This window comes from Perognathus longimembris, chromosome 17, assembly GCF_023159225.1.
Source record: "Perognathus longimembris pacificus isolate PPM17 chromosome 17, ASM2315922v1, whole genome shotgun sequence".
NCBI classification, from domain to species: domain Eukaryota; kingdom Metazoa; phylum Chordata; class Mammalia; order Rodentia; family Heteromyidae; genus Perognathus; species Perognathus longimembris.
Genome location: NC_063177.1, coordinates 36,349,771 through 36,373,296, shown reverse-complemented (window position 1 = coordinate 36,373,296; position 23,526 = coordinate 36,349,771). Strand labels below are relative to the sequence as shown.

Below are 23,526 nucleotides of genomic sequence, written 5' to 3'. Positions count from 1 at the left end.
TTGTCAGAAAACACACAGTGGGCAGTGGAAGGTCCCCCAGGGCCCCCCCCGCTCCCCCCCAACCGGGGAACAGGCAGGTGGGGCGGGGGTGCAAGGGGCAGGAACACTCACTGCAGTCCTGTGAGTAATGGCGGCCAAGGGCGAAGGTGAAGGTTGGAGAGGACGGGCTAGTGCCCAGGACAGGGGCCGAGTTCATGGCACTGGAGACCACCGCGGAGGCAGGGACGTGTTTGGCCTGGAGGTCGATGCTGGGGCTGGTGGGTTCATCTGGGAGCAGAGGAGGGGAGGTGTAAAGATGGCGGGACACCCCCCACCCCTCCGCTGGGCCCCAGCCCTACCAGTCCTGGGGCTTTGCACCCCTGAGTTCTAAGCACACGCTATAGGCTTCTCAAGCCCCGCCGTAAGCACACACTGCCTGGAGCAGCCCACCCACCAGACTGAGCCCCCCCTCACCTCGAGGGATCACTTCCTCACATGGAGGGAACCCCCTCACCTCAAGGGAACACTTTCTCATCTCTGAGGGCACCCCCCCCCACACACACACATTGAGGGAACCCTTCCCCACATCAAGGGAACCCAGGAATGGGTCTAAGCCACACCCCTTAAAGTGGGCTCTTGAGGCACAGCCAATATATTTCCCCCATCAGCCAGGAAGCTTCCTGAAGGCAGGGGCTATAGCTCTTCCACCAGATTGGAAGCTCTTTGAGAGTAAAGGCAGGCTTCTCCATTGGCTGGGGACTTCCGTGGGTAGGGGCCGCAGGCCCCTCTCAAGTGGGGAAAAGTCTGACAACACCCCAGTCTGAGGACTTCTAAAGCAGGCTGCGCCTCCCCAGACTGAAAGCTACAGTCAGTGGCTCGCCACCCTCGCCCGGCTTCTTCCTTACTTCCTGTGTGGATCAGATGCAGCTACATTCCCTGGACCTGTTCCCAGCGCAATTATCTAGCATCCCCATCTTTCTCCTGAGCCCCTCCAGACCGGCTCAGTCCAGTCTGCTCCCTCCTAGATGGGTGCCTCATATCCAACAAGCTTTAAACTTTCTTCTTCCCCTCCCCATCCCCCAATGCTGGGATGAGACACTGTTCTCTAATGAGGTCAGAAAGCTGAGAATCATCTCGACCTCTGCCTTCTTAACTCCTCCTCACCATCCAGCCTACGAGCTTCCCTCACAGTATCCTCTGCTGTTAGGGTAAAATTCAAGGCCCTAGCAATTTGCGGGACATCGTGGACAGAAAGGGCCTTGGGGTCTTAGAAGAGCGTCCTGACTCCCCCCTACATGGCTCTCCCTAAACATTCTTCCCCCACAACCTTCTTCTCATCCTCCAACTCTTAGCCAAAATGTCCTTTGCCCAAGATCCTCTCCATGGCTGCCACACCCAATCTGAGCCATACAATCCTTCCCTATCCTCCCGGACCTCCTGGTACCACAACCACACCACCAGCTTGTTCTGTCTACTGACTATCTCCGTAGGCTGCACGGAAAGCCTGTCTGACAGAAATGTTTAGTGGAAGGATAGAGAGTAGATGGAAAGAACAAAGAGAAAAGAAAACACAAAGGAAGGAGGGAAGAAAGAATGAAAGAATGGAAGGAAGACTAAAAGAGTGGTGAATGAATGAATGAATGAAAGGAACAAATAAATGAACTAAAGAAGGAAGGAGAAAAGCTGGGCACCAGGGGCTCATGCCCATAATTCTAGATACTCAGGAAACTGGGATCTGAGGATCACAGTTCAAAGCCAGCCAAGGCAGGAAAGTCTGTGAGTCTCTTATTTCTACTAAACTACCAAAAGCAGAGCCGGAAGTGGAGCTGTGGCTCAAGTGGTAGAGTGCTAGCCTTGATCCAAAGAAGCTCAGGGGCAGTGCCCAGGCCCAGAGTTCAAGCCCCAGGACACACACACACACACACACACACACACACACACACACACACACACACACACACGGAGGAGGAAGAGGAGAAAGGAAGGGAAAAGGAAGGAAGAATGGCTGGGTGGATGAATAGATGGAAAGATAAGATGGAGGGAGGAAAGAAAAGTGATGGAAAGATAGCTCAACAGATGAATGAGAGGTAGGATGGAAGAGAAGATGACAAGAGAATGGGTGAACGGATGGATAAACAGGCAGATGGACAAACAGAGGAACAAGATGATTCTGTCAGCATCCAGCCCAGAGTCTTATGCACGGTAGGCAGATGGGCGGGGTAACAAGGCACAACCAGTCTCCTAAGACTGCCATCTGCGCCGTCACTCACCAATGAAGGGGATGGAAGCCAGAGAGTCTTCGGTATTGGCCAAAGGAGCCACCTTCTTGCCCAGGCGTTCCCCTCGCCCGCTGGCCTCCGGCTCTGAGGACTCATCACTGAATCCGAGGTTCATCTGTCGTGCAGGGGTCAGCTGCACCTTGCGGCCCGTCGGTGGCTTCTGCCTCAGGACCACCTCATTGCGGCGGTCCTCGGCAGGAGGTTCCACGGCCCGGGCGCTGGGTTCCGGCCTGACGACTCTGGGTGGTTCAGAGGCCTCTGGTGGGAATGGTGCGGGGGACTGGGCCAAATTGAAGGTTGGTAGACCCCCAAAGGGCGAGTCCCGAAAAGAGAGTGCGTGCAGGAGGCCAGTCCGTCGCTGGAATGATGGGCTGTAGCTCCGGTACCCGATGTAACCAATGTCATCCAAGCCCTGTAGGCCACTTGGGGGTGGGGCCTGGGGTCCGGGCAGGTCCCGGGGTGGGCAGGCAGAGGCGCGTGCAGATGGACGCTGGGAAGCCCAGCCACAGCGCTCGAGGCGAGGCGACACCAGGGCTCCTGGCCCCAGGGCTTCGGCGGAGCGGGTTGCCCGGCTCAAGTAATCGTCCGAGCGAGCTCGGTGCCAGCCTTCCTGGCCCAGTTGGCTCAAGGCATCCTGGGAGGTGGAGCAGGGCCATGGGCGGTGGGCAGTCGCATCCTCTAGCCGGTCCTGGGAGGCACTGCGGGCCCGGGGTGGCATGGCTGGGCACCGTCTTTCCCCCAACCTGCGAGGTACCTGGTTGGACAGCCAGTGTGACAAGGCCTGTTGGCACTCCAGTCTGCTAGGGGGCACCCGGCTGCCAGGCTCTGGGAAGGCACGGGGGGTCCGCGGCTCGGAGGAGAGGTGGGGGAAGGCACCAGGGCTGGGGCGGGAGTGGCTCATCCCCAAGGAAGAATTGTCCAGATGGGCACGGGTGGCGGGCAGCACACGGGGTCCGGGGTCACTCCAGGTGGCAGGACTCCGGGGGTCACTGGGCAGGGCTGAGGTGGGCTCAGGCACCATAGTGGCCCAGGCAGAGACCCGGGCTGGTGGGGCGTAGGTCTTTCGGGGATAGCAGAGTGGGGGCGGCTCTGGGATGCTGTGTGCCTCTCCAGAATATGGCTCGTTCCCCTTCAGGTAGGCATCCTGGGAGTAAGCCTGGCCGGAGACACAGAGGTAGGTGAGCAGAGCCCAGTAGCAGCCACGGGGCAACGCTACAGCACCCCTAGGACTAAGTGAGGGTGTCCTGAACAGTTGAGAGTAGCAGGCTGGGCTCCAAAAAGTCCAGGGGAGGACAAAGAAGAGGCTTCACAGACCCATACACACTCTCAAGTCAGAGCCAGGATTACTCCCAGACTTAGGGGGGCTGGAGGGCGGCATTTAGCCACAGAGATTTCAGCATGTTCCCTGGGGTCCTCCCTGAATCCTGCTCTTTGCTGTGTCCCTGCTCCCTTAAGTTCAGAGATGCCCACAGCCCCCCAAGTGGAGCTGGAAAACTCCACCAGAGCCCAGTCTAGGTGGCAGATGACAGGGAAGAAAGGCGGCCGAGGGGCGTGGCCAGGGTGGGGTGGGCTGGGAGTGGGCAGAAGCCGGGGGCGGAGGGAGGCTGGGACCAGGAGCTGTAGACTGGCTTCTGAATGGAGGGGTGAGGAGGACGTGCCCAGCCCTTGATCTCTAGAGGCCAACTTGGAGGAGGGGCAAGCCTGGCTGAGGGGCCTTGGGCCACCTTCTGCCACCCCGAGGCCTGGAATTTGGCACGGGCTGCTGAGGCTGACGCTGCATTGCTGAGGAGTGACAGGGCCTGTGCCAGGCCCAGCCAAAAAAGGAGGCAGCCCCTAGGGACAGCAGCCTGTGGCCCTGGCCCAGCTGGGCCCTGGATGAGCTATGGGGCAGTGGGGAGGGGGGGGGGACAGTGTTTCAGGGTGAAGTATCAAAAGGTGGAGGAAGGGGGAACCTAAACATACACATACCTCACACCACTGGAGACACCGGAAGATACATACCCGACCCAGCAGACACACACACACACACACACACACACACACACACACACACACACACCCCAAACACAATGACACACACACACACACAAATAACTACTCCTCCAGTCCCAGGCACAAACATCATGTGATGAGCTAACCACACCTCCGTACCCGGCCCCTCCGGCTTGCTCACAGGCACACTCGGGCCGGCGGGCCGGGACACACATACCTCTCCCTCCTGCCATCCTGCTGGCTCCCGGAGCTCCCTGAATCACGGTGGTGGCGGCAGCATCCCGCCCACCTCCAAGCCCACACCTCCGGCTGGCCAGCTGCCCCCAGTCCCAGTCCAGGCTTGCCCCTCCCACGGCCTCGGCCCCCGCCGGCCTTGGGTCGCTCACGCTGTCCTCCCAGCGACTCCCCCTCGCCCCCTCTCCAGGCTGGCTGGCGGGAGGAGGAGGGAGGATGGGTGTGGAGAGGCCTCGCCGCGTCGGTGGTGGCGTCAGCAGCTACTGCCACCGGATTGGCCTCCCAGCTTTGGCTCCCAACCACAGGAATGCCTGGGCCCCACCCTCTGGCTGCTCCGAGATGGGGGGTGGAGGGTTAGAGAGGCCCCCAGATGCTGACATCTGGGGCTGCCAGTCCACTCCGGCTGGGCAGCCGAACTCAAAGCGCTGCCCTTGCTACCTTCTTGTCCCTATCAGCTAGAAAAAAAGGGGGGTGGGTGGGATAAGGGTAGAAGGAGGGGCCTGGGGGGTGGGCCCCACCCTGTCTCTCCCTCATAACTGGTCTCTCCACAGGGGAAGTGTACAGACAAGGGCCATTGAGACTTGAGATGCGCCACCCACTTCTCTAAGCCCCCTTTTGTTCCTCCTTGTCCCCAGGAAGAGCAAGGGGACAACTGAGGTCGGGGATGGAGGTTCCCAGAGGAGCCTCGTGCCAAGGGTGGCCCGTGATTCCAGTGATTAGGAGAGAACATCCAGGGCCGAAGCCAGCACAGCAGCTCCCAGGGCCTCTGGGGCTTGGCCCTCAGCCGTCCCTGGCTGGACGGTGACCTCAGGGCCAAGCAAGCTGACATCTGGCTGGGGGCCATGAGGCCAGGGAAATGGGTTCTGAGCCCGGAAGAGTGTCCTGAGCTCTGGCACAGGGCTGTGGGCGTGCGTGCCTCAGATTCCCTCTGTGGGTCATGTTCTTGATCTGCACACTCCACGGCACAGCTAAGTAAGCTAGGCTGGGTGCAGACTACATATCACCTCTGTATAAGCCAGATCCCTGACCCTGCTGAGCACAGGAGCCTGAGCTGGGCTGGGGCATGCCCCAGTGTCTGGAGGGCACAACAATGAGTGTGTGTGTCCCAGTGGCATGGAGTTGAAATCTATGCATTGTGACAGATTTTGGGGTGGGCACTGGGGGGGGGGGACGTTGCTTCTGGTAAGCAAGGTATACGGTCTTGCTGTCATCTGTATCACGACTTAGGTCTGGTATGGGGCATGTGTATGGCACACTGTGGTACGTGGTATACCATATGAAGGAGTTTCTATGGGTTGTGTATCTGGTGTTTTGCTGAGTGGTTCCCATGGCAGTGAGGGGCAGGAGGGGGGGTGCATTTCTGTTATGCATGCATGTACACACCTGCAGAGACACTCACTGAGATCAAGGATGAATTGGGGTGGAGTGCAGGGGGGGGGCGGGGGGTTACAGGAAACAGACATCTTTCACAGAAGCAACAAGAACATGCCAGTCTGGCAGGGCCCGCTGGGCCACTCTCCTTCCAGATATCCTGGCAGGAAACCTGCCTGCCAAAGCACAGAGCACAGAGCAGCCCTGAATGAAGCAACCAGTAGCCCCAACCCAGGGATGGGCATGGCAGCCCACATTGGGCAATACCAGCCTGTGTCTCTTTCTCTGTCTCCTACAAGGGCCAATGTAGAAGAGAAGGGCTTCTGCGGCCCCCTGGTTCAGGGGCTGAACTCACCAGCTGAAGGATGTCCTCGTCCTTGGGCATGATGGAGAGCTCCAGGGTGTCATCACTGCAGATACAGGGACAAGGTCAGGCCAGGCTGAGGAGACCAGGGGTCCTGGCCCAGGACCCCACGACCAAGGGTGTGGGGTGGGAGCTCTTGGAGGAAGAGTGAGGCAGGGGGAGCTCACCTGTTCTGGATCAGAGCTATCACCTGGGAGTAGGTTTTCCCAACGACACTCTCTCCATTCACCTTCACCAGCCGGTCTCCTGGGGACAAATGGTAGGGCCTATATGTGAGAGGCCAAGGGGTATCTATGGCCCCTATGAGTATCCCTGTGCCAGGGAGGGATGACACCAGGTTTCAAGAATTCCATCCTAGGGCTGGGGATATGGCCTAGTGGTAGAGTGCTTGCCTCACATACATGAAGCCCTGGGTTCAATTCCCTAGCACCACATATAAAGAAAAAGCCAGAAGTGGCTCTGTGGCTTAAGACCTAGAGTGCTAGCTTGAGCAAAAAGAAGTTCAGGGACAGTGCTCAGGCCCTGAGTTCAAGCCCCAGGACTGGCAAAAAAAAAAAAAAAGAATTCCATCCTATCTGGGCGCTGGTGTAATCCTAGCTACTCAGGAGGCTGCAAGCTGAGGATCCAGGTTCAAAGCCAGTCCAGGCTGGAAAGTCTGTGAGACTCATCTCCAATGAACCACCAGAAAACCGGAAGTAGAGCTGTGGCTTAACGTGGTAGAGTGCTAGCCTTGGGTGAAAGAGCTCAAGGACAGCACCCAGGCCCCAAGTTCAATCCCCACAACCCCCACACAAAAAAAGGTACAATAATAATTTCATCTTATCTTGAAAGTACAGATCAGAGACCTGAGGGGTGGGGGGAATGTGTGTGGGGTAAACAAGGAAACTGGGACAACGCACCTGTGCGAAGCCCTGCCCTATGGGCGGGGCCATCATCCTTCACATTCTTGACAAAGATGGTATCCATGGGCTCCAGGCGGTGCCGAGGGGAGGGTCCTGGTGGTCATCAGCCAGGTTAGCTGGGGTAGCTGCTGCTAAAGGTCAGCCACACCCATCAACCCAGCTACACACACGCACGCACACACATGCAGGATATGCAGGATGATCACACTATCAAAGACACAAGCATACACATCCACACTAGGACACTGGGAACAGAAAGAGGCCACACCTGGGAGAAAGACTACCTTCCGGGACACAGAAAGAGCTGCTACGTAAATAAATGTGCCAGAAACCAGGCTAAATAGGACACATATAGGTAGTCCCTTCCCTCACTGTCTACTGGGGAGACAGAATCACAGACACTAGTCACAAGACCAAGAGGCCATAGTAAGCCCAGAAGATACCTGGCAGGGGGGACACAGGCATCCAAAGAAATGTCTACAGCACAGACCCAGAGGCATCTGAGACAACCCCCCACACTCCCTTCTCCAAGGTCCAGTGTGGGGAAGGGGCTTCACAAACAGGCCTGAGTACCCTGGGAGGAGCAGGAGTCCCATTATACCCCAACAATATTTCCCTGCTGGTCTGTCCTCAAAGCAGGCCTGTTCCAGGGCAGCCTGTAGTGCTGGGAGTCGAGGGGTCATAGGCAAGAAGGCTGCCCATTTAAGAGTTCTGACCCAGGTATCCCCGATAGGAAAGGTGACAGCAAGGAGAGTGAGGTTTGCATCTTAAGGAAGACATTGGGGCCCACCCACTTGCATCAGGACCGTGCCGTCAGGAGCACCTTTCCTCAGAGCATCCCACCACTATGCCCCAAGCCCTGCAGAGAGAAACTGGAGGGAGGCCAGGGACGAGTGTCAAAGAGATACCCATTTGCAGGAGAGATAGAGTCTTCAAGGAGATAAACATGAGGACAGAGAGGGAGGAGGAAATGCCCACAGTGAACCAGACCAGGATGCAGAGAGAAGCAAGGCGGGAGTAGAACGTGGGGATGCGTGGAGAACTGGAGAGAAATGAGCCAGGGTGAATGCGGCCACTGCCCTCACCCCTGTAACCACTGCGGGGCTCGGGGCTGGTAGTCCACCCTTACCTCCTCCGGGGCCTCTTGCTCGTCCTCCATTCTCTTCCTCCTGCAGGGAACAGAGAGGTGGGTGTGGCCCCGGGTCCTGCCCTCAGCAGCCTCTACCGCTTTGGGGAGGCCCAGCTTCAACTCCGCTAGGGCCTGGGGAGGCCCCTCCAAGCTCCTACCACCCCTTATCTCCTTCCAACTGGCTGGCAGGGAGTGGCAGGACTGTCAGAGGGAGCATGGGATCCCAGGCCACATTCCCCAGCAACATGGGCTCCCCACCCCTCACACACGCCAATCCTACCATCTTAGCCATCCTAGCCATCTGGGGAGCCCCCAATCCACCAGGGACCCACCCCTCCTTCCATTGGGGAGCTCCCAAGAATAGGGGAAAGTTCCATACCCTCCTCACCCACAGAAGACTCAGGCGGCCACAGATAAGCAGACTGACAAGGGCAAGCAGTGCTATCTCAGAAGCAAGGGACAGGAAGGGCTGACTAGCAGCCCTCTGGGGGAGGGGACTATAAGGCATGTTTGAGAGTGGCTGGGGCAGGCAGGCACTCTGGGGGAGGGAAGGGGTGTCAGCTGCTCTGCGCAGGAAAAAGCAAGCACATGTAAGGCTTGGATCTGCTGAGCTGAAGCAGAAGATCAGTACCAACAAGTGACAAAAGTCAGGTTGGAAAGGAGAGAAGAGGGAGCCAGGAGAGAGGAGAGATACCAGCCAGGGGTCAAGACCTCCTAGGAGGCTCTGGAGACCATTCTGCTGAGGTGAAAGGCACTGGCCTTAAGGAGGAGCTAGAAGGAGGTCAGAGACAGGCCGCCAAGCAGGACATGGCATTTCAGATCTGGACCACCTTCAGTGTCATCTTGTCCAACTCTCTCCCTAGGTACACCCATTTTACAGAGGACAGACATGCCTTGTCCGGGGCTCAGGGGTAGCGCCCACGGCTGAATCCCGGATCCACTGGCAACCTCATTGGGCCAGAGTGGAGCCAGGAAGGCTGCTGGCTGCTGCTGGAGCACAGGCCCTCTGCCCTGCCTCCTGTGTGCGGTGTGTGCCTGCTGATGTGAGCTGACAGCGGGGAGAGCGGGTGGCAGGGGCAGACGGATGCATGAGGACGGCTCAGTTCCCTGCAGGCTCCAAGGCTGCAGAACTGGGCCTCCTCCTGCCTCTAGGCCAAGAGCCCCTCCTAGGCCTGGGCAGGTTTTGGAAACGGAATGGAACCACTCCAGACTTGCCCTGCCCCAGACTTTGCCAGTGCTCCATGGGAGGCAGAGCTCACCACCCTAGACCGCTGCAAGCTGCTTCTGCAACTGTCTTCCTCGGCTGGGTCCCCTGAGAGAAGATGGCAGGGGTCGGGGAGGAAGGGGCACTCCTGGGAAGGAGGGGAGGAAGGACTGGGTTTCAGGGGAACTCAAGGGATGATATCCTAGGGCAGCCAGAGGCAGGCAGTGCTACAGGCCAGCAGCCCCCACTTTGGTTCTAAGCACAGCTGCAGCCAATGACAACAGTTATGCAGGAGCCTCTGATTCACACACGTGTAGGACAGCTGCAGTGGCATGAATGTGCAGATGATATGCACACATATAGATACACATGTGCATGTCCAAGCCCAGCATGGGTGCATACAGGTGTGCACTGAGACATGCAAGCACACAGATACAGCAACATGTGACATCTGTGTTCTCTGGTAAGGTGGGACCAAGGTCCCTGGGGTTCCCATCCTGGTTCTGGGGGGAAGGAAAGAGGGGCTTCCCTGCTGCCAATATCAATCTGCTTCTGTAGAAAGAGATGTGGAGGAGAGGGCACAGCCCCTGTGGGGAGTCACGGTTGCTGCCTGGCACCCCTCTGTCTTCTTCCCATATTCCTCCTCTTCCCCTGGGACCCCTCCCCTCAGCCTGTAACCTTGGATTGGGCTGAGAAGCCCTGGGTTCCCTGATTTTGGAGAACTTGATGTTTATATGATGGCTGAAAAATTCTTAGGGATGGAGGCAAAAACTACCCTCGCACTACAGCAGAAAAGGAACCAGAGAAGGATGGAATGGTCCCCAGTCCTCAGGGAGTTCGCTGTGGTGCGGGGGACAACAGCCCAGGGCTCTTCTGTCCCCTCCTAGAGCGCTCTTTCCAGCACACAGAACTGTGGCCAGCATAACAAGCCAGGGGCGCTCTGGGAGTGTCACAACAGCGCGTTCAATGCCCTGGTCTCTCAGGCTAGGGACCAGAGAGGTCGCGCAGACCCAAGCACGCAGTGGACAAGGAATCCCACGAACTCCATCTTTCTTTTCCAGGATGGTTGTTCCCTTTCCAGGACCAAATGTTGTGGTGGGGGGCACGCTGACTCCCCACCTCTGGATCCACCACTCTCGGCCAGCCACCACTTCGCTCCTCCAGAATAGCGTCCCAGCCCCGCGAGCTCCACCTCCCTGAAGCCGTCCTCTGAGACTTCAGCAGAAGTCAGGCAGGGCCCCTCACCCCCACCCCGGGAAGGATTGCTTCTCTGAGAAGATTCTAGCAAAAAGGAGTCACCATCCTCCCCATCAAGCTCCCCCGTGTGACGGGAGCTGGCGAGTGAGCTGGGCGTACCTTCAGGCTGCAGTGTACGGCCGAGTCGGGCGGGTACACGATGAAGTGGCGCAGGGTGAACCCGAAGCCATCCTGGAGACTTTTGTGCAGCAGCAGCGTCCGCGGCCCCTGCCAGGGGAGGGGGCGCCCAGGAGGGAAGCCATCCCTTGGGCCCAGTGGCAGCTGCGGAATACAGAGAGATAGGGTAGGGTCAGTGCTATGTGATCACTCATAGTTCCTGCCGCCTAGGACCAAGAAGGGATCTCCAGGGGCCCCTAGCTCCAGGAAGCCGGGCACCCAAATCTGCCCTCGACCTCCAGTTCCTCCCATCCCACCCTTAACAGACCAGCAGCAGCCTATTCCTTCCTTGTTTTCCTTTCAGATCCCTCCAGAACCCTTTGCATAACTTGATGCATTCTCATTCATTCAACGATCTCTGTACACCTACTAAGTGCTGGGCCCAGAGAGTGCGGCCGACTGAGCACATCCATAAACAGACATAGACATGTACATGCACACATAGAGAGATGGAACATGCCACACTCATAGAAATGTCCACATGGATAGAACCACAGATGCACACATGCACACTTGTGCAGACAGACGTGTTGACGTGGCACACGGCTGCATAAACCCAGGCTTGCATATACATGTGCGCACACACACACACACACACACACACACACACACATCTGGGCACAGACATGAACACACATCCTTCAGGAACAGCAGCAGAAACACACAAGGGACCAAGAAGCAGACTAGACATCAGATAACTGAAAGGACTTCTCCAGGTCCCAGAGCCCAGCCCAGCCCAGAGGCCTAGATGGTGGCTGGCGGGGTGGGGGGGGGGGGGAGAGGGGGGCATCTTCTGCCCTCTATCCCACATGCCTGCAGGAATACATGAGATTTCCCTAGATGACACTGCAGGAGGTATCTGAAAACAGGAGTTAAGGGGGCCACACAGGACTATTTCTGGGGTCAGGAGGCACAAGAAGACAATCAGTGCCTGAGAGAAGTCTGCCTTCAGGGTCTTCTCGGATGCTGAGAATGGCAGGTGACAGACAAGTGTCAGAGAGGCTATGCAGAGGGCCTGGAAGGAGAAGATAGGAGTGGAGGGAAAGCAGTTAGGTGGGGGAGGGCAGGAGGCGTCTGTGGTGTGCTGGGGGGAGGTGGCCATAGGAAAAACCAGGAGGCCTCCTTCTCTCAAGGACTCTTCAAACCTTCCAACCCCTCCAGGGGGGTAACCTGAGCAAACTGATGCCTCTAATCCAAGCTCTCAGGGGGCAGGCACTTTGTACCCACACAAACCCACAAGCCCTGGAGAGGCCACCATGCCTGCGTCCTAAGCTCAGCCTGAGCCTGCAGCGGTAGAGAAAAAGTACAGAGGACTGGGGACCCGAGGGGAGAAGCCCCCCAGATCTGGGCTGAGAAGCTGAGGAATTCCTCCATCAATCTAAATTATTCTAGTGGCTGGAGGAAATGGGAACACTCCTGCCCTCGAATGCATTGACGCCGAGAAGTCCATGTCCAGCATCTGTGCACCTTGTTCACACAGCCGGCCAGGGCCCTCCCTGGGCTGCGCATGTGTGCAGACCTTTGCTTGGGGGCTGAGCTGCAGTGGAGCAAGCTTAGAGGACCAGAAGATGAAAGAAAAGTGGGACAGAGGCAACAGGCTTGCTGATAATAGCCCCAAGAGGACAGAGCCAGGGGGAAAGACACCAGGAGGCTGAGCGACGGGCAAGAGAGATCTCATCATACACAGTGTGCAAATAAACAACAGTGAGGTTGGACGCCCCTGTCCCTAGAAGGGTCGAGAACTGGACCAATCCCAGTCTGGGAAGCCTTAGCAGGGACTCCAGCATCAGGCCTGAGATCTAGTCCTATTCCTCCGCTCTTCCCACTGACAGCTACAGCCTGGCCTCTTCCACCGAGTCCCACACCCCATGGGGGTCCAGGGAGCCCAGAGAACTTTCCCTGGAAATTCTGCTGAGGTCTGAAATCCCCTGGATTTCCTATCTCTGCTGACCTGGCAAGGAACTGATCAGGAAGAGGACCTAGGGGATATGCCCCCCCCCCCCAACACACTGGCCTTCCTGCAGAAGCTCCTGCTCCTCTCTAGTGCCCCCCACCCCATGTCCCCCCTCACACATACCCCAGGGCTCCAAGCTGAGGCTGTTTGCTGGGCTCATTGTTTTGGTGTCCTGGATTAAGGTTTAAGCCACCAGCTGCCCCAGTGATGAGAAGTGGCCGGGACAGGTCCCCACACGCCCCCTACCCCTCCCCCCCCACATCCTGCCTGGAGCTGCCAGCTGTCTGGGGGGTGCCACTCCCTGAGGAGACCTGCCTATAATCCAGGGCAGTGGGCCTGCCTTGCCTTCCTCCAGCAAGTCCATCCCCTCCTAGCTCTACTGGTGCCCCCTGGCCTCCTTATCTCTGCTTCTTCCCCTCATTTGTTCCTTCCTCCAGGCTCTCTTCCCTCACCCCTTCCAACTAGGCTCCTGAGAACATCAGTAATCCCCTACCACTGCTACCACACCTCTGCCTGAAGAGGAGACACCCCAGACCCAGCCCTCCCTGGGAAGTTCTTCCTCTGTCTTAACCTCAGTCCTTCATGCTGTTACACATGTAGGTTTCCTCTCCTCCCCTCTGACCTGGTACAACCCTGAGTCTTAGTCTTGTCTTAAGGGAAAGGGAGGTGTGACAGGCGCAGAACTAGAAAAGAGAAAAGTGATTAGATTGGGAAGAGGTACTGCCCACCTCTCCCTAGCTCTGCTTCTCTCTGATACAGGAAAAAAAAAAAAAAAAAAGACGGGGGAAGGACAGGGAGACAATCAGGAGGACTAGGGACATAACTAATTAAACTTTGCTGGGGCAGATCTATGTGCGAACGCCCTCACACTCCTGTCAGGAAAGAGACAACCAGAAGTACCAGCTGGTGTGAGAAAAGAACAGAAAGCCTCAGGTAGGCAGAAGTGGACATACATACCCGTGCTGGCCATACAGAAACTAGAGGAGTCCCACTCCTCCCCCCGGAGCATAAAGAGGTCATTACAGAGAGTACAACATGCAGGCTGGGCATGGAGCCCGGTGACTCATGCCTACCAGCCTGGTAGATCCCGGACATCAGAGCAGCCCTGGGGCTCCCGACATCACTCACTACCTTTTGGAGCCCATTTTGCCACCTCAGCCTCCTTTCCTTACTAAGCCCTTGTGGGCCCCTAAATCCGAGTTCTGGTCAGGGAGAGGGTACGGCGGTACCCACTGCTCGGGTTAATGGTACCGATACCCAGCCCCGGGCTCCTGTCCCTGCCTGTCCAAAACACTCCAGGATCCCTAGGTGCCTGGTCTCTTCCAACAATCAGGTCCCTTCCATCCTTCCACACCGAAGGGGTTGAGCCCAAAGGAGAGCCACTGCCCAGACTGGGGGCGGAGGGGGGGGTGTGTCGGTGTTATCCAGCACCTACCAACCCTGTCCCCCTCGCCAACTCCCCAACGCCAGGACATCAGTCCTGAAATGTAGGGCGTCCACAGCTCGAGAGTCTCATGGAGTCGGTGATCCGGGCGCCCCCTGCCAACCCCTGCTGTGCCCCCCCCACTCCCGCCAGCCCCGACGCCGCTCACCTTGGCACGGTGCAGCCCGGGCGCGCGGCGGTCGCTGTGGCCGAGGCAGGGCAGCCAGACGCAGCGCGGCTCCGGGGCGCTGCAGTCCACGCCGACGGCGCGCTCCCAGCGCCAGCCCCCGGCCCCCGCGCGCTCCACGCGCCACACGGCGCTGCCCACGAGCGCCGCGGCCGGCGGGGGCCTCCGGGAGCGACCACCGCCCCGGCTCCGGGGCGCCCTGGGCCTGGTTTCCGGAGCGGGGCGCAACGCACCGGGGCCCGCGGCCACTGCTCGGCGCGCGGCGGGCGGCGTCCTGGGCCCCACAGGCAGCAGGTGGACCCCGAGGGTCCCCGCCCGCCCCCCGGAGCCGCGGGCCCGGGGCCCGGGCGCCCCGAGGGGACGAACGGCCCGCGCAGACGGCGGCAGGACGGCTGGAGCGGAGCCGCGCCTCCCGCGCCGCCCCACTGAAGGCGCTGGGGCCGGGACTCGCCGGGGAGTCGCACGGGGCAGACGCCTCCCCCTCCGGGGCGGCCCCAGAGCGCGGCCTCCCCACCCCGCACACACGCCCCCACGCGCTGAGCGCCCGCCCGCCCGGCCCCTCACCGGCTCACGCGGGCAGCCGGCACCTGCTGCTCACACGAGTGTGCCCCACCTTGACCACCAGCGCGCAGGTGGGCACACACACACACACACACACACACACACGGAGACAGAGATATCCCCCCACCCCGCCCGTGAATATACAGTCCACAGATCTTCCCAAGACACACTTTCAAGCACTCCCATGGCCAGACCCCTGTGGATTCCCATAGACACCCACAAACTCCACATCAAGTGATGTCAGTACCCGCTGCACTGTCCTTCAGGCCTCTCACCAGCCAGCACAGAGTACAGTACCAACTCTGACCACGCACACAGATACCCCCAGGGGGCAGGTAGAGTCCTCACCACCCCCCCCATCTGCCCTAGGAGAGGGGCCTCTGCCAAGCTAACAGCTCCAAGTTTTGTGATCACCCCCACTCCTAAACCACTTGGCTGTTCACAAACAATGAGCTTGTAATGTAGCTTAGTGGTAGAGTGCTTGCCTTGCATGCATGAAGCCCTGGGTTCGATTCCTCAGCACCACATACACAGAAAAAGCCAGGAGTGGCACTGTGGCTCAAGTGGTACAGAGTTCTAGCCTTGAGTAAAAAGGAAGCCAGGGACAGTGCTCAGACCCTGAGTTGAAGCCCCAGGACTGGCAAAAAAGAAACAAACAAACAATGGACTTGTGGCTACAGCCATGGCCCAAAATTGTAGAGAAGGAAACTAAGGCCCAGGTGCACCCAGCTTGTCCTGGCAGCACAGAGACACCCAAATCCAAAGCCCCACATTCCAGCTTTGAATCTTGTCCCCAGATCCAGGGGAAGAGGTTGGGCCCTGGGGGTGGGCACGATCAAGGGAGGGAAGGGAGAGAGGAGGAAGGGTGAGGGCCAGGGTGAGGCCCAGGCAGCCTGTGTCAGCCAGGGAGCGGTTTTGTTCTCCTGTTTCCTGTTTGCTGCTTGTGGGCCCCCCATGCAAGAGCTGGACCCCCGCCCCCACCCTGCGGAAGCATGACGGGAAGAGCGAGCCTGCCACCAGCTGAGTCAGGAGGACCTTGGGGGAGAGCGGGGGAAGGACCGCTGTCAGGGACAGCAGGGCAGTCAGGGACAGTGGGTTGTGTTTCTGTACCTCCCCTGCACCCTCAGTTCTGCCCGGCACCTCCTTGGTCCCCCAACTCCAAAGTCCCCACAGACCTCATGGGTGGCTAGAAGTACTGCTAAGATGTCCACCTCAGACATACGGGGCCATAGGGTGGGGTGCGCTGGGGGGAAGGCAGAGGCTGCCAGGCTATCTCCAGCGAGCAGCCAGGAAGTCCTCCTAGCTTCAAGTTCAGGGCCAACAGGTACTGCCTGCCTGGGATGGGAACTTCAGGGGAGCCTGGGGTCTGCAGGGAGGGGAGAAGTAGAGACGTGGCCTGGGGTTCCCATGTGAACTTCCCAACCTGGCAGGGGCTGCAAGGTCGGGGCAGAGATGGCGATGGAGCCTCCCAGTCCTCCTTCCCTTTCCCCGGCTGCCTCAGAGGTGTACACAGCTTGAATAAATGATTCTGAAGGCCTGGGGAGCCCGCTCCCTCCCCTATTTCCTCTGGGAAAGGAATGTGGGGTGGGCCCCAGAGGCAGTGGGGGAGGGGGCCTGAGGGCTGGGAAATACCAGGCGTTGCTGAGATTCTATTCCAAGCCTTCCTGCCCAGAGAGTCCTTCCCCCCCAACTTCCTCCCCCCCACGGCAGGAATTACCCCACTGAGCAGTCCTTCCCATCACCCTCTAGTTTGACCAGCTTGCAAAAATCCATTTACCCTGTTTTCCTGAGGGTCCCTGGGAGTACAGGAGTGCACCCCAAAGGGAGGGAGGGCATGCAGTCTTCTTCCTCCAGAGATAACCATCCCTGAATACTTATAATAAACACCTTCACTAGTTCTCACAGGGACCTTAAGCACTGGGTATCCAGGGATTGCTCTTAATACCCTACCCTTTTTGTTGTTGTTGTTCTTTTTGGCTATAGAAACAAGTTTAAAGACAACAGTGGTCTGATTGGTTTAAGGCATCACTGTTTTTAAGCTGAGACCAGATCCCAGGGTTTGAGCTCTCACCCAGATCTTTTGCATCTCTCTATCCATTCAACCACCACATGTGGTGGGTTGAAGGGGGGGGGTGCCAAGCCAGGTGCTGGACACCTTTTGAAGATTCAGATACCCTTGGTCTCTGCCTCCCACCGGAGTATCACCCAGCTCCTGAAGCCCTTGGGCCCCTAATTTCCCCTACAGACTCAGCTAGTCTCTTCACCCCAACAGAGACCCCACCAGGTACCAGGAGAGCCCTGACATGCCATCAGAGGCCAGGGCCTCAAAGAGAAGCAGTTGGGATGGGGAGGATTAGAGGCTCCCCAGTTAGGACCTTGGGCTGCTACAACAGCAGCGGAAACCTGCAGGGCCAGAGCCTGGTCATCAGGAACTGGGGAAGGGGAGGAGATTGTCCTGAAGCCCAAGGGTCAGGGACGTGAGACACAGGGACACTGATACCGCAGCAGAGCCAGTGGCTCAGGAAGTGAGAAGAAGGGCCTCTGGGTCAATCCGACTGTTTTTCCTTCCTCTCGCTTGCTCAACACCTCTTCCCAGAATGCAGGCCCCAAACTAACTACAAGGTGACCAACAATGCCCCCCCCACCCCAAAAGAATGACCCATGTGAAACTCACCTGATCCCACCAAACACCAGCACATAACCACCCCACAGCCTCACACATAGCCAGGGGAAATCCACCTGACAGCGCGGCCATCCCAGGCATGCGGGCAATGTGATTTCCCCCAAACGCACTCCAGCCCAGGCCTCTGACTCCTGTCCCAGTCTCCTCTCTCATGGAGAGCCAACCTCCTGTGCCTCCTCCACCCTTTAGCCCCATTTGCATGCCTGGTTCCCAGCACTGCTGGTGCGGAGGCCCCCACCTGACATGCCCCAACAGGCCAGGTTGATAGGCCGGTCAAGCAAGCCTGAGCTCCCCGCACCCTCCATGTGAACACAACTTGTACCATCAGGAATGTGGGGACCCGGCACTGAGTCTGACAAAGGGTCTCTCCAGATCCCGTGTCACACTCTCCTCTTCAAGGGCCACTCTGCCCTGGGTTAGGATGAGTTGTAACAGGTCGTTTTCCCTCCATCTGAGCCAGAGCTATTGAAAGCTAGGGCCAGCGAGGCAGCCAGCGCTTCTGATGCCAGACACTCCAGCACCGTCTTGGAGAGGGGCCGGTACAGGGGCTCTAAAGTCCTCTGAACGCCAAGACCTTCTGGGTCCCACTCCCATGTCTGCCCCTTTTGAGCAGAGAGACCCTGGCCAGCTGAGTCACCCAAGCTCATTGAGGCTTGGCTCCTCACCAGTAAATAAGGAAGCATGTAACTTTCACCTCAAAGGTCTTTAGGAGGATTAAGTCAATTAATTCTTACAAAGCTGGGCACTGGTGGCTCACACCTGTAATCTCAGCTACCTGAGTAGCTGAGATCTGAAGATCACAGTTTGAAGCCAGCCAGGGCAAGAAAGTCATTTGTAAGATGCTTTAGCTCCAATTAGCCACCAAAAAGCCAGAAGTAGGGCTGTATGTAGCTCATGTGGTAGATTATCAACCTTGAGCAAAAAAGCTAAGGGGTATTTGCCCAGGTCCTGAGCTCAAGCCCCAATACCAGAAGTTTTTGACATACATAAAAAGTTGTCTATAAAAAAGGTTATAGCTGAGCATTGGTGGCTCATGCCTATAAACCTAGCTATGAGGAGGCTGAGATCTGAGAATCAAGGTTCAAAGCCAGCCCAGGCAAGAAAGTTGGTGAGGATCTTATCTCCAATTAACCACCAGAAAACCAGAAGTGGAGCTGTGGTTCAAAGTGGTAGACCGCTAGCCTTGAGCAAAAGAGCTCAGGGACAGCGCCCAGGCCTTTAGTGCAAGCCCGTGACTGACCCCACCCCACCCCCAAAAAGTCTGGGCATAGGCCTGATGTACACAGTACTGCTTTGATTGCAGTCTCTCTCACACAGTCACTTACATATAGATATGCAAACTGGGTCTAGTGTGCAGGAGGCCTGGTGACACATACAGATACCTAGGCAAACTCATCAGCATGGCGATGACCCCTCCCCTTCCCCTAGCAGTCCCAGGAAGAACGCTGGTAAGCCCACAGCCCTAGCTTGTCAGCCCTTTGGGAGTGGGGACGGGGGTAGGTGACATGTCACCTAGGATGAAGCTGTTCCTAGTGCCAGGCTGGCAGGACCTCCACCCAGCAGGAGGGCTGGGGCCCGCCTCAGGGACGCCAAGGGAGGGGAGACCAAAGAAGAGTAGCTTCTTCACTCATGGTAGGAAATGAGTACTTGCAGAAGAGGGCAAGCTTGAAGCCAGCCACAAAGTAAACACCAGGCAGGGCCACAGTCCAGGCAACCACAGGCAGAGGAGGACAGGGAAGGCCACAGACCCCCTCCACCCTGGACCCACCCCACCCAGCAGTCAGTCCCTGAGCTGTCTGTGGCCTGTCAATCTCCAGGCCTGCTAGGAGACTCCTCAAAGGGAAGGGGTCAGATTGGGAGCGCCATACCCTGACAGTAAGGGCAAAGCGCCACCCCAGTCTAAGGTTTCCTGGAAGCTGTTGTAGTCTGTCTTTCCCCCAGGGTATGGCCTTGCTCCAGGGTATGGCCTCAGTCTCTCCTGTTGGACCAACGGCTCCCCGAGACAAGGACTGTTGGGCTTCTGGTGTGAACTAGTCCCTCTTGTGTCCCTTGTTCAAGCTAGGCTTTCAGAACTGAGAGCTCGAGGTTCACGCCTAGGATCCTAGCTATTCAGGAGGCTGAGATATGAGAATTGAAGTTCAAAGCCAGCCTGGGCAGAAAAGTACAAGAAACGTTTTTCTTGCTTGCTTGCTTGCTTGCCTTTTCTTTTTTCTTTTTCTTTTTTTTGCCAGTCCTGGGCTTGAACTCAGGGCCTGGGCACTGTCCCTAAGCTTCTTTTGCTCAAGGCTAGCACTCTGTCACTTGAGCCATAGAGCCACTTTCTGCTTTTTCTGTTTCTGTGGTACTGAGGAATTGAACCCAGGGCTTCATGCATGCTAGGCAAGCACACTACAGCCAAGCCACATTCCCAGCCCCCAAGAAACTCTTATCTCCAATTAACTAGCAAAAGCCAAGAAGAGGAGGTGCCATTGAAGAAGCAGAGCACCACTCAGGAGAGAAAAAGATGAACAAGGACACAAGACCCTGAGTTAAATTCCCAGTCTGGCACAAAAGAAACAAATCAACACCCCACCACCAAAAAATGGTTTTATGGATGGTGACAATGTGTCCTACTGGTGGGAATATATGGGGGGGGGTGCAGGCGCTGTGGGAAAAATAGGGCAGTTCTGTAAAAAGGCAAACACAAAATTACTGTGTAATCCAGCAATTCCAAGTATATATGTAAAAGAACTAAAAGCAGGAACTCTTTGTACATTCATGTTCACACACATTTATTCACAACTATCAAGAGGTGTCAGCAGCCCAGGCATCCATCTATGCTTGGGATAAACAACATGTAGCCTACACATATATTGGGAATGTGGTATATCCATATAGTGGAATACTATTCAGCCTTAAAAAAAAAAAGGAACTTTTCCCCATGCTTCAATATCAATAAACCTTAAAAATAGCATGTTAAGTAACAATAAGGCAGACACAAAATAGTTATTGTATTATTTGACTCATATGACACATTTAGATTCACAGAGACAAATTAAAATGAGTAGCAGTTGCCAGGGAGTAGAGGCAGTGAATGAATGGGGAATTCCTATTTAATGTGTATGGACCGTCATCTGAGGAGGATACAGAAGTTCGGAGATGGGGGTTACACAATATGACACAGAGCTGAATATTTAAAAATAGTTAAAGCCAGACACTGGTGACTCATGCCGGCAGTCCTAGCGACTCAGGAGGCTGAGATCTAAGGGTAATGAATGGGGAATTCCTATTTAATGTGTATACATCATCATCTCCAGAACAGAAGTTCTGGAAATAGAAGGTGAGGAGGACTGTACAATTTGCCACAGAGCTGAGTATTTAAAAATAGTTAAAGCCAGGAGTCAGTGACTCACGCCTGTAATCCTAGCTACTCAAGAGGCTGAGATCTGAGGATCACAGGTCAAAGCCAGCCCAGGGAAGGAAAGTCTATGAGACCCTTATCTCCAGTTAACCACCAAACAGCTGGACGTAGAGTTGAGACTCAAGTGGTAGAGTGCTAGCCTTGAGCACAAAAGCTCAAGGACAGTACCCAGGCCCTGAGTTCAAGTCCCAGGACTGGCAAGTGCACACACACACACACACACACACACACACACACACACACACACACACAGAGAGATGAAACAAGTCAGCAAGTCTCCCAGCAAGTCTCCCGGAAGTTGCCCAGAATGCCTATGCATCCACCACATAGCAAATGACCCAGGGCTCCCACCATTTAGTCCATCCGACTTTCAGGGCTCCAGTTACTCTGTGTGTATGTGTGTGTGTGTGTGTGTGTGTGTGTGTGTGTGTGTGTGTGTGTGTGCGCGCTGGTCCCGGGGCTCAAACTCAGGGCCTGGTCACTGTCCCTGTGCTTCCTTTTGCTCAAGGCTCATGCTCTACCACTTGAGCCACAGCGCCCTTTCCAGCCTTTTCTGAGTAGTTTATTAGAGATGAGAGTCTCAGGGACTCTTCTGCCCTGGCTGGTTTCACACCGGGATCCTCAGATCTCAGCCTCCTGAGTAGCTAGGATGACAGGTGTGAGCCCCCCAGGGCCCAGTTATTCCAATCTCTCTTGATGGAGATGCCATCCTCGGGAACTGGGCAGCAGATGCACAGGCGCTTCCACGTCCTGACACTTTGCTGAGCTGGAAGGATGGTGGCAGTTTCCTTGGTAAAAGCCTGGCTCATCGTGGGGCTCTTGCCCCAAAACATAACCCAACTGAACATACACCTCACAGGTCTGTTCCCATCCCCCCATGAGCTTGCACACCTGTAACACACATCACCTCTGTGCCTACAGGCATCTGTTAAAAAACAAAACGACAACAACAACAAAAACTACCTAGGCACTGCAAGGTGCCCTATGGTCAGGCTGTCGGGGTAGGCAGCCCGTCTGGCCTGTCTGTGGGCAGCAGAGCCCCCTGCTGGCCCAGCCCTAACATGCCGGCCTCATCTCCCTTAGAACTGATGGGCAGGCAGGGTATGCTGCTCACTATGGGCTGGCAATCGACAGGCTCTTCAGCTCTAACCACAGCCTGACCCCCACCCCGTCCTTACAGAGAAGAGACCCCACTGTAGGACTCAAGGTCTCTCTTTAGCTCAGGAGAACTAGGGAGGCCAAAGCCTGCTTCAGAGTAGACCCAGTGACTCTGGGAGGGATGGGGGGGAAGAGTCATTCTTGGAGGCAGGAAATACCTGCAGTAACTCTGTGCCCAAGTCACCCCATCCATCCCCAGCTGGACAGCTCATGTTAGAGAACTACCGGCTAGGTGTGAGTCACTTTATGGTCCCCCTCCTACAGAAGTTCTTCCTGTCGTCTGACCACCCGCTCAGAGACAACAGGTGCAGCCACTGCTTTCTTTCTGAGGAGAACTCAGACCTAGTCGATCTGAGTCCACATCCCCTCCCCGCCCACCCCACCCCCCAACCAGTGTCAGCAGCTTTCTCCCCCGGGGCACAGAGGGCAGGGAGAAGCTCTCAGCTCCACCCCTGAAACCACCCACCCCCTCACCCTCGCCCTGCCCAACCTGCCCCGGTTACCTCTACATTCAGCTTCACACGTGGCTCTGCCCGAGCAGAACCTCTGGAGAGGGAGAGGTGGTGGCTGTGTAAGGACAAACGGCCGCCCTGGCTCCTGCTTGTGAGGCAGCTGGATGGCTTCTAGGCTGGGCAAGGCCGTGGTCAGGGGAGGGTAGAGGGTTTCACCCTCCACCAGACGCTCCCCGCAGTGGGCCTGGCCCACAAGGGGAAATGTGACGACAGTAGTGGCTCCTGGTTGAGTGCCTGTGATGTGTGCCAGGCCCTCTGTGTGGCAGCAGTCATGGGGCTTGAACTCAGGGCCTGGGCACTGTCCCTGAGCTCTACCACTTCAAGCCACAGTACCACTTCTGGTTTTCTGGTGGTTAATTGGAGATATGAGTCTCAAGCCTTTCCTGCCCAGGCTGGCTTTGAACCTCCATCCTCAGATCTCAGTCTACTGGGTGGCTATGAGTACAGGCCTGAGCCCAGCTCAGAGTGGTCTCTTGGGGAAAAAAAAAAAAAAGGTGCTGGCCACCTCACAAACCACCCTAACTTCTCCCCTACACTCCAGGCCTGAGCTAGGAGGGAATGCACAGAGGAGAAGGAGACAGCAGGCTGGTGAGAGGCAGCCTGTCTCTAGGCTGGCACCTGCCTAGCAACTGCAAGGCCAAGTTCAAATCCTAGTGCTAGGAGAAGTGGGGGAAGGGAGAGGTGAAAAAAGCTCAACTATTATGGTTGTGCTCCTTTCTGGCTACATAACCCTCACCGTCATCATTTAAGGTCACACAGCTTTTCTTATTTGTTCAGCTAC

The 23,526-nt window shown here is 56.8% G+C and overlaps 1 protein-coding gene across 6 annotated transcripts in view; it reads right to left on the bottom strand.

The window, feature by feature from the left end:
• Arhgap23 (Rho GTPase activating protein 23) overlaps positions 1–23,526 on the bottom strand; it is a 72,175-nt gene that overhangs the window by 36,433 nt on the left and 12,216 nt on the right. For 2 of the 6 annotated variants that reach the window (XM_048365633.1, XM_048365635.1), the window contains exons 1-8: positions 17,667–17,787; positions 10,811–10,972; positions 8,251–8,290; positions 7,119–7,214; positions 6,387–6,465; positions 6,211–6,265; positions 2,250–3,414; positions 112–267 (exon numbers count right to left, since the gene is read on the bottom strand). In XM_048365633.1, the coding sequence (XP_048221590.1) occupies positions 112–267; positions 2,250–3,414; positions 6,211–6,265; positions 6,387–6,465; positions 7,119–7,214; positions 8,251–8,290; positions 10,811–10,972; positions 17,667–17,756 (1,843 nt within the window). In that variant the 5' untranslated portion in view covers positions 17,757–17,787. Of the gene's footprint in view, positions 1–111; positions 268–2,249; positions 3,415–4,467; positions 4,627–6,210; positions 6,266–6,386; positions 6,466–7,118; positions 7,215–8,250; positions 8,291–10,810; positions 10,973–14,413; positions 14,707–17,666; positions 17,788–23,526 lie in introns of those variants that run through there. The other 4 variants (XM_048365634.1, XM_048365636.1, XM_048365637.1 and 1 more) reach the window with 4 other exon arrangements.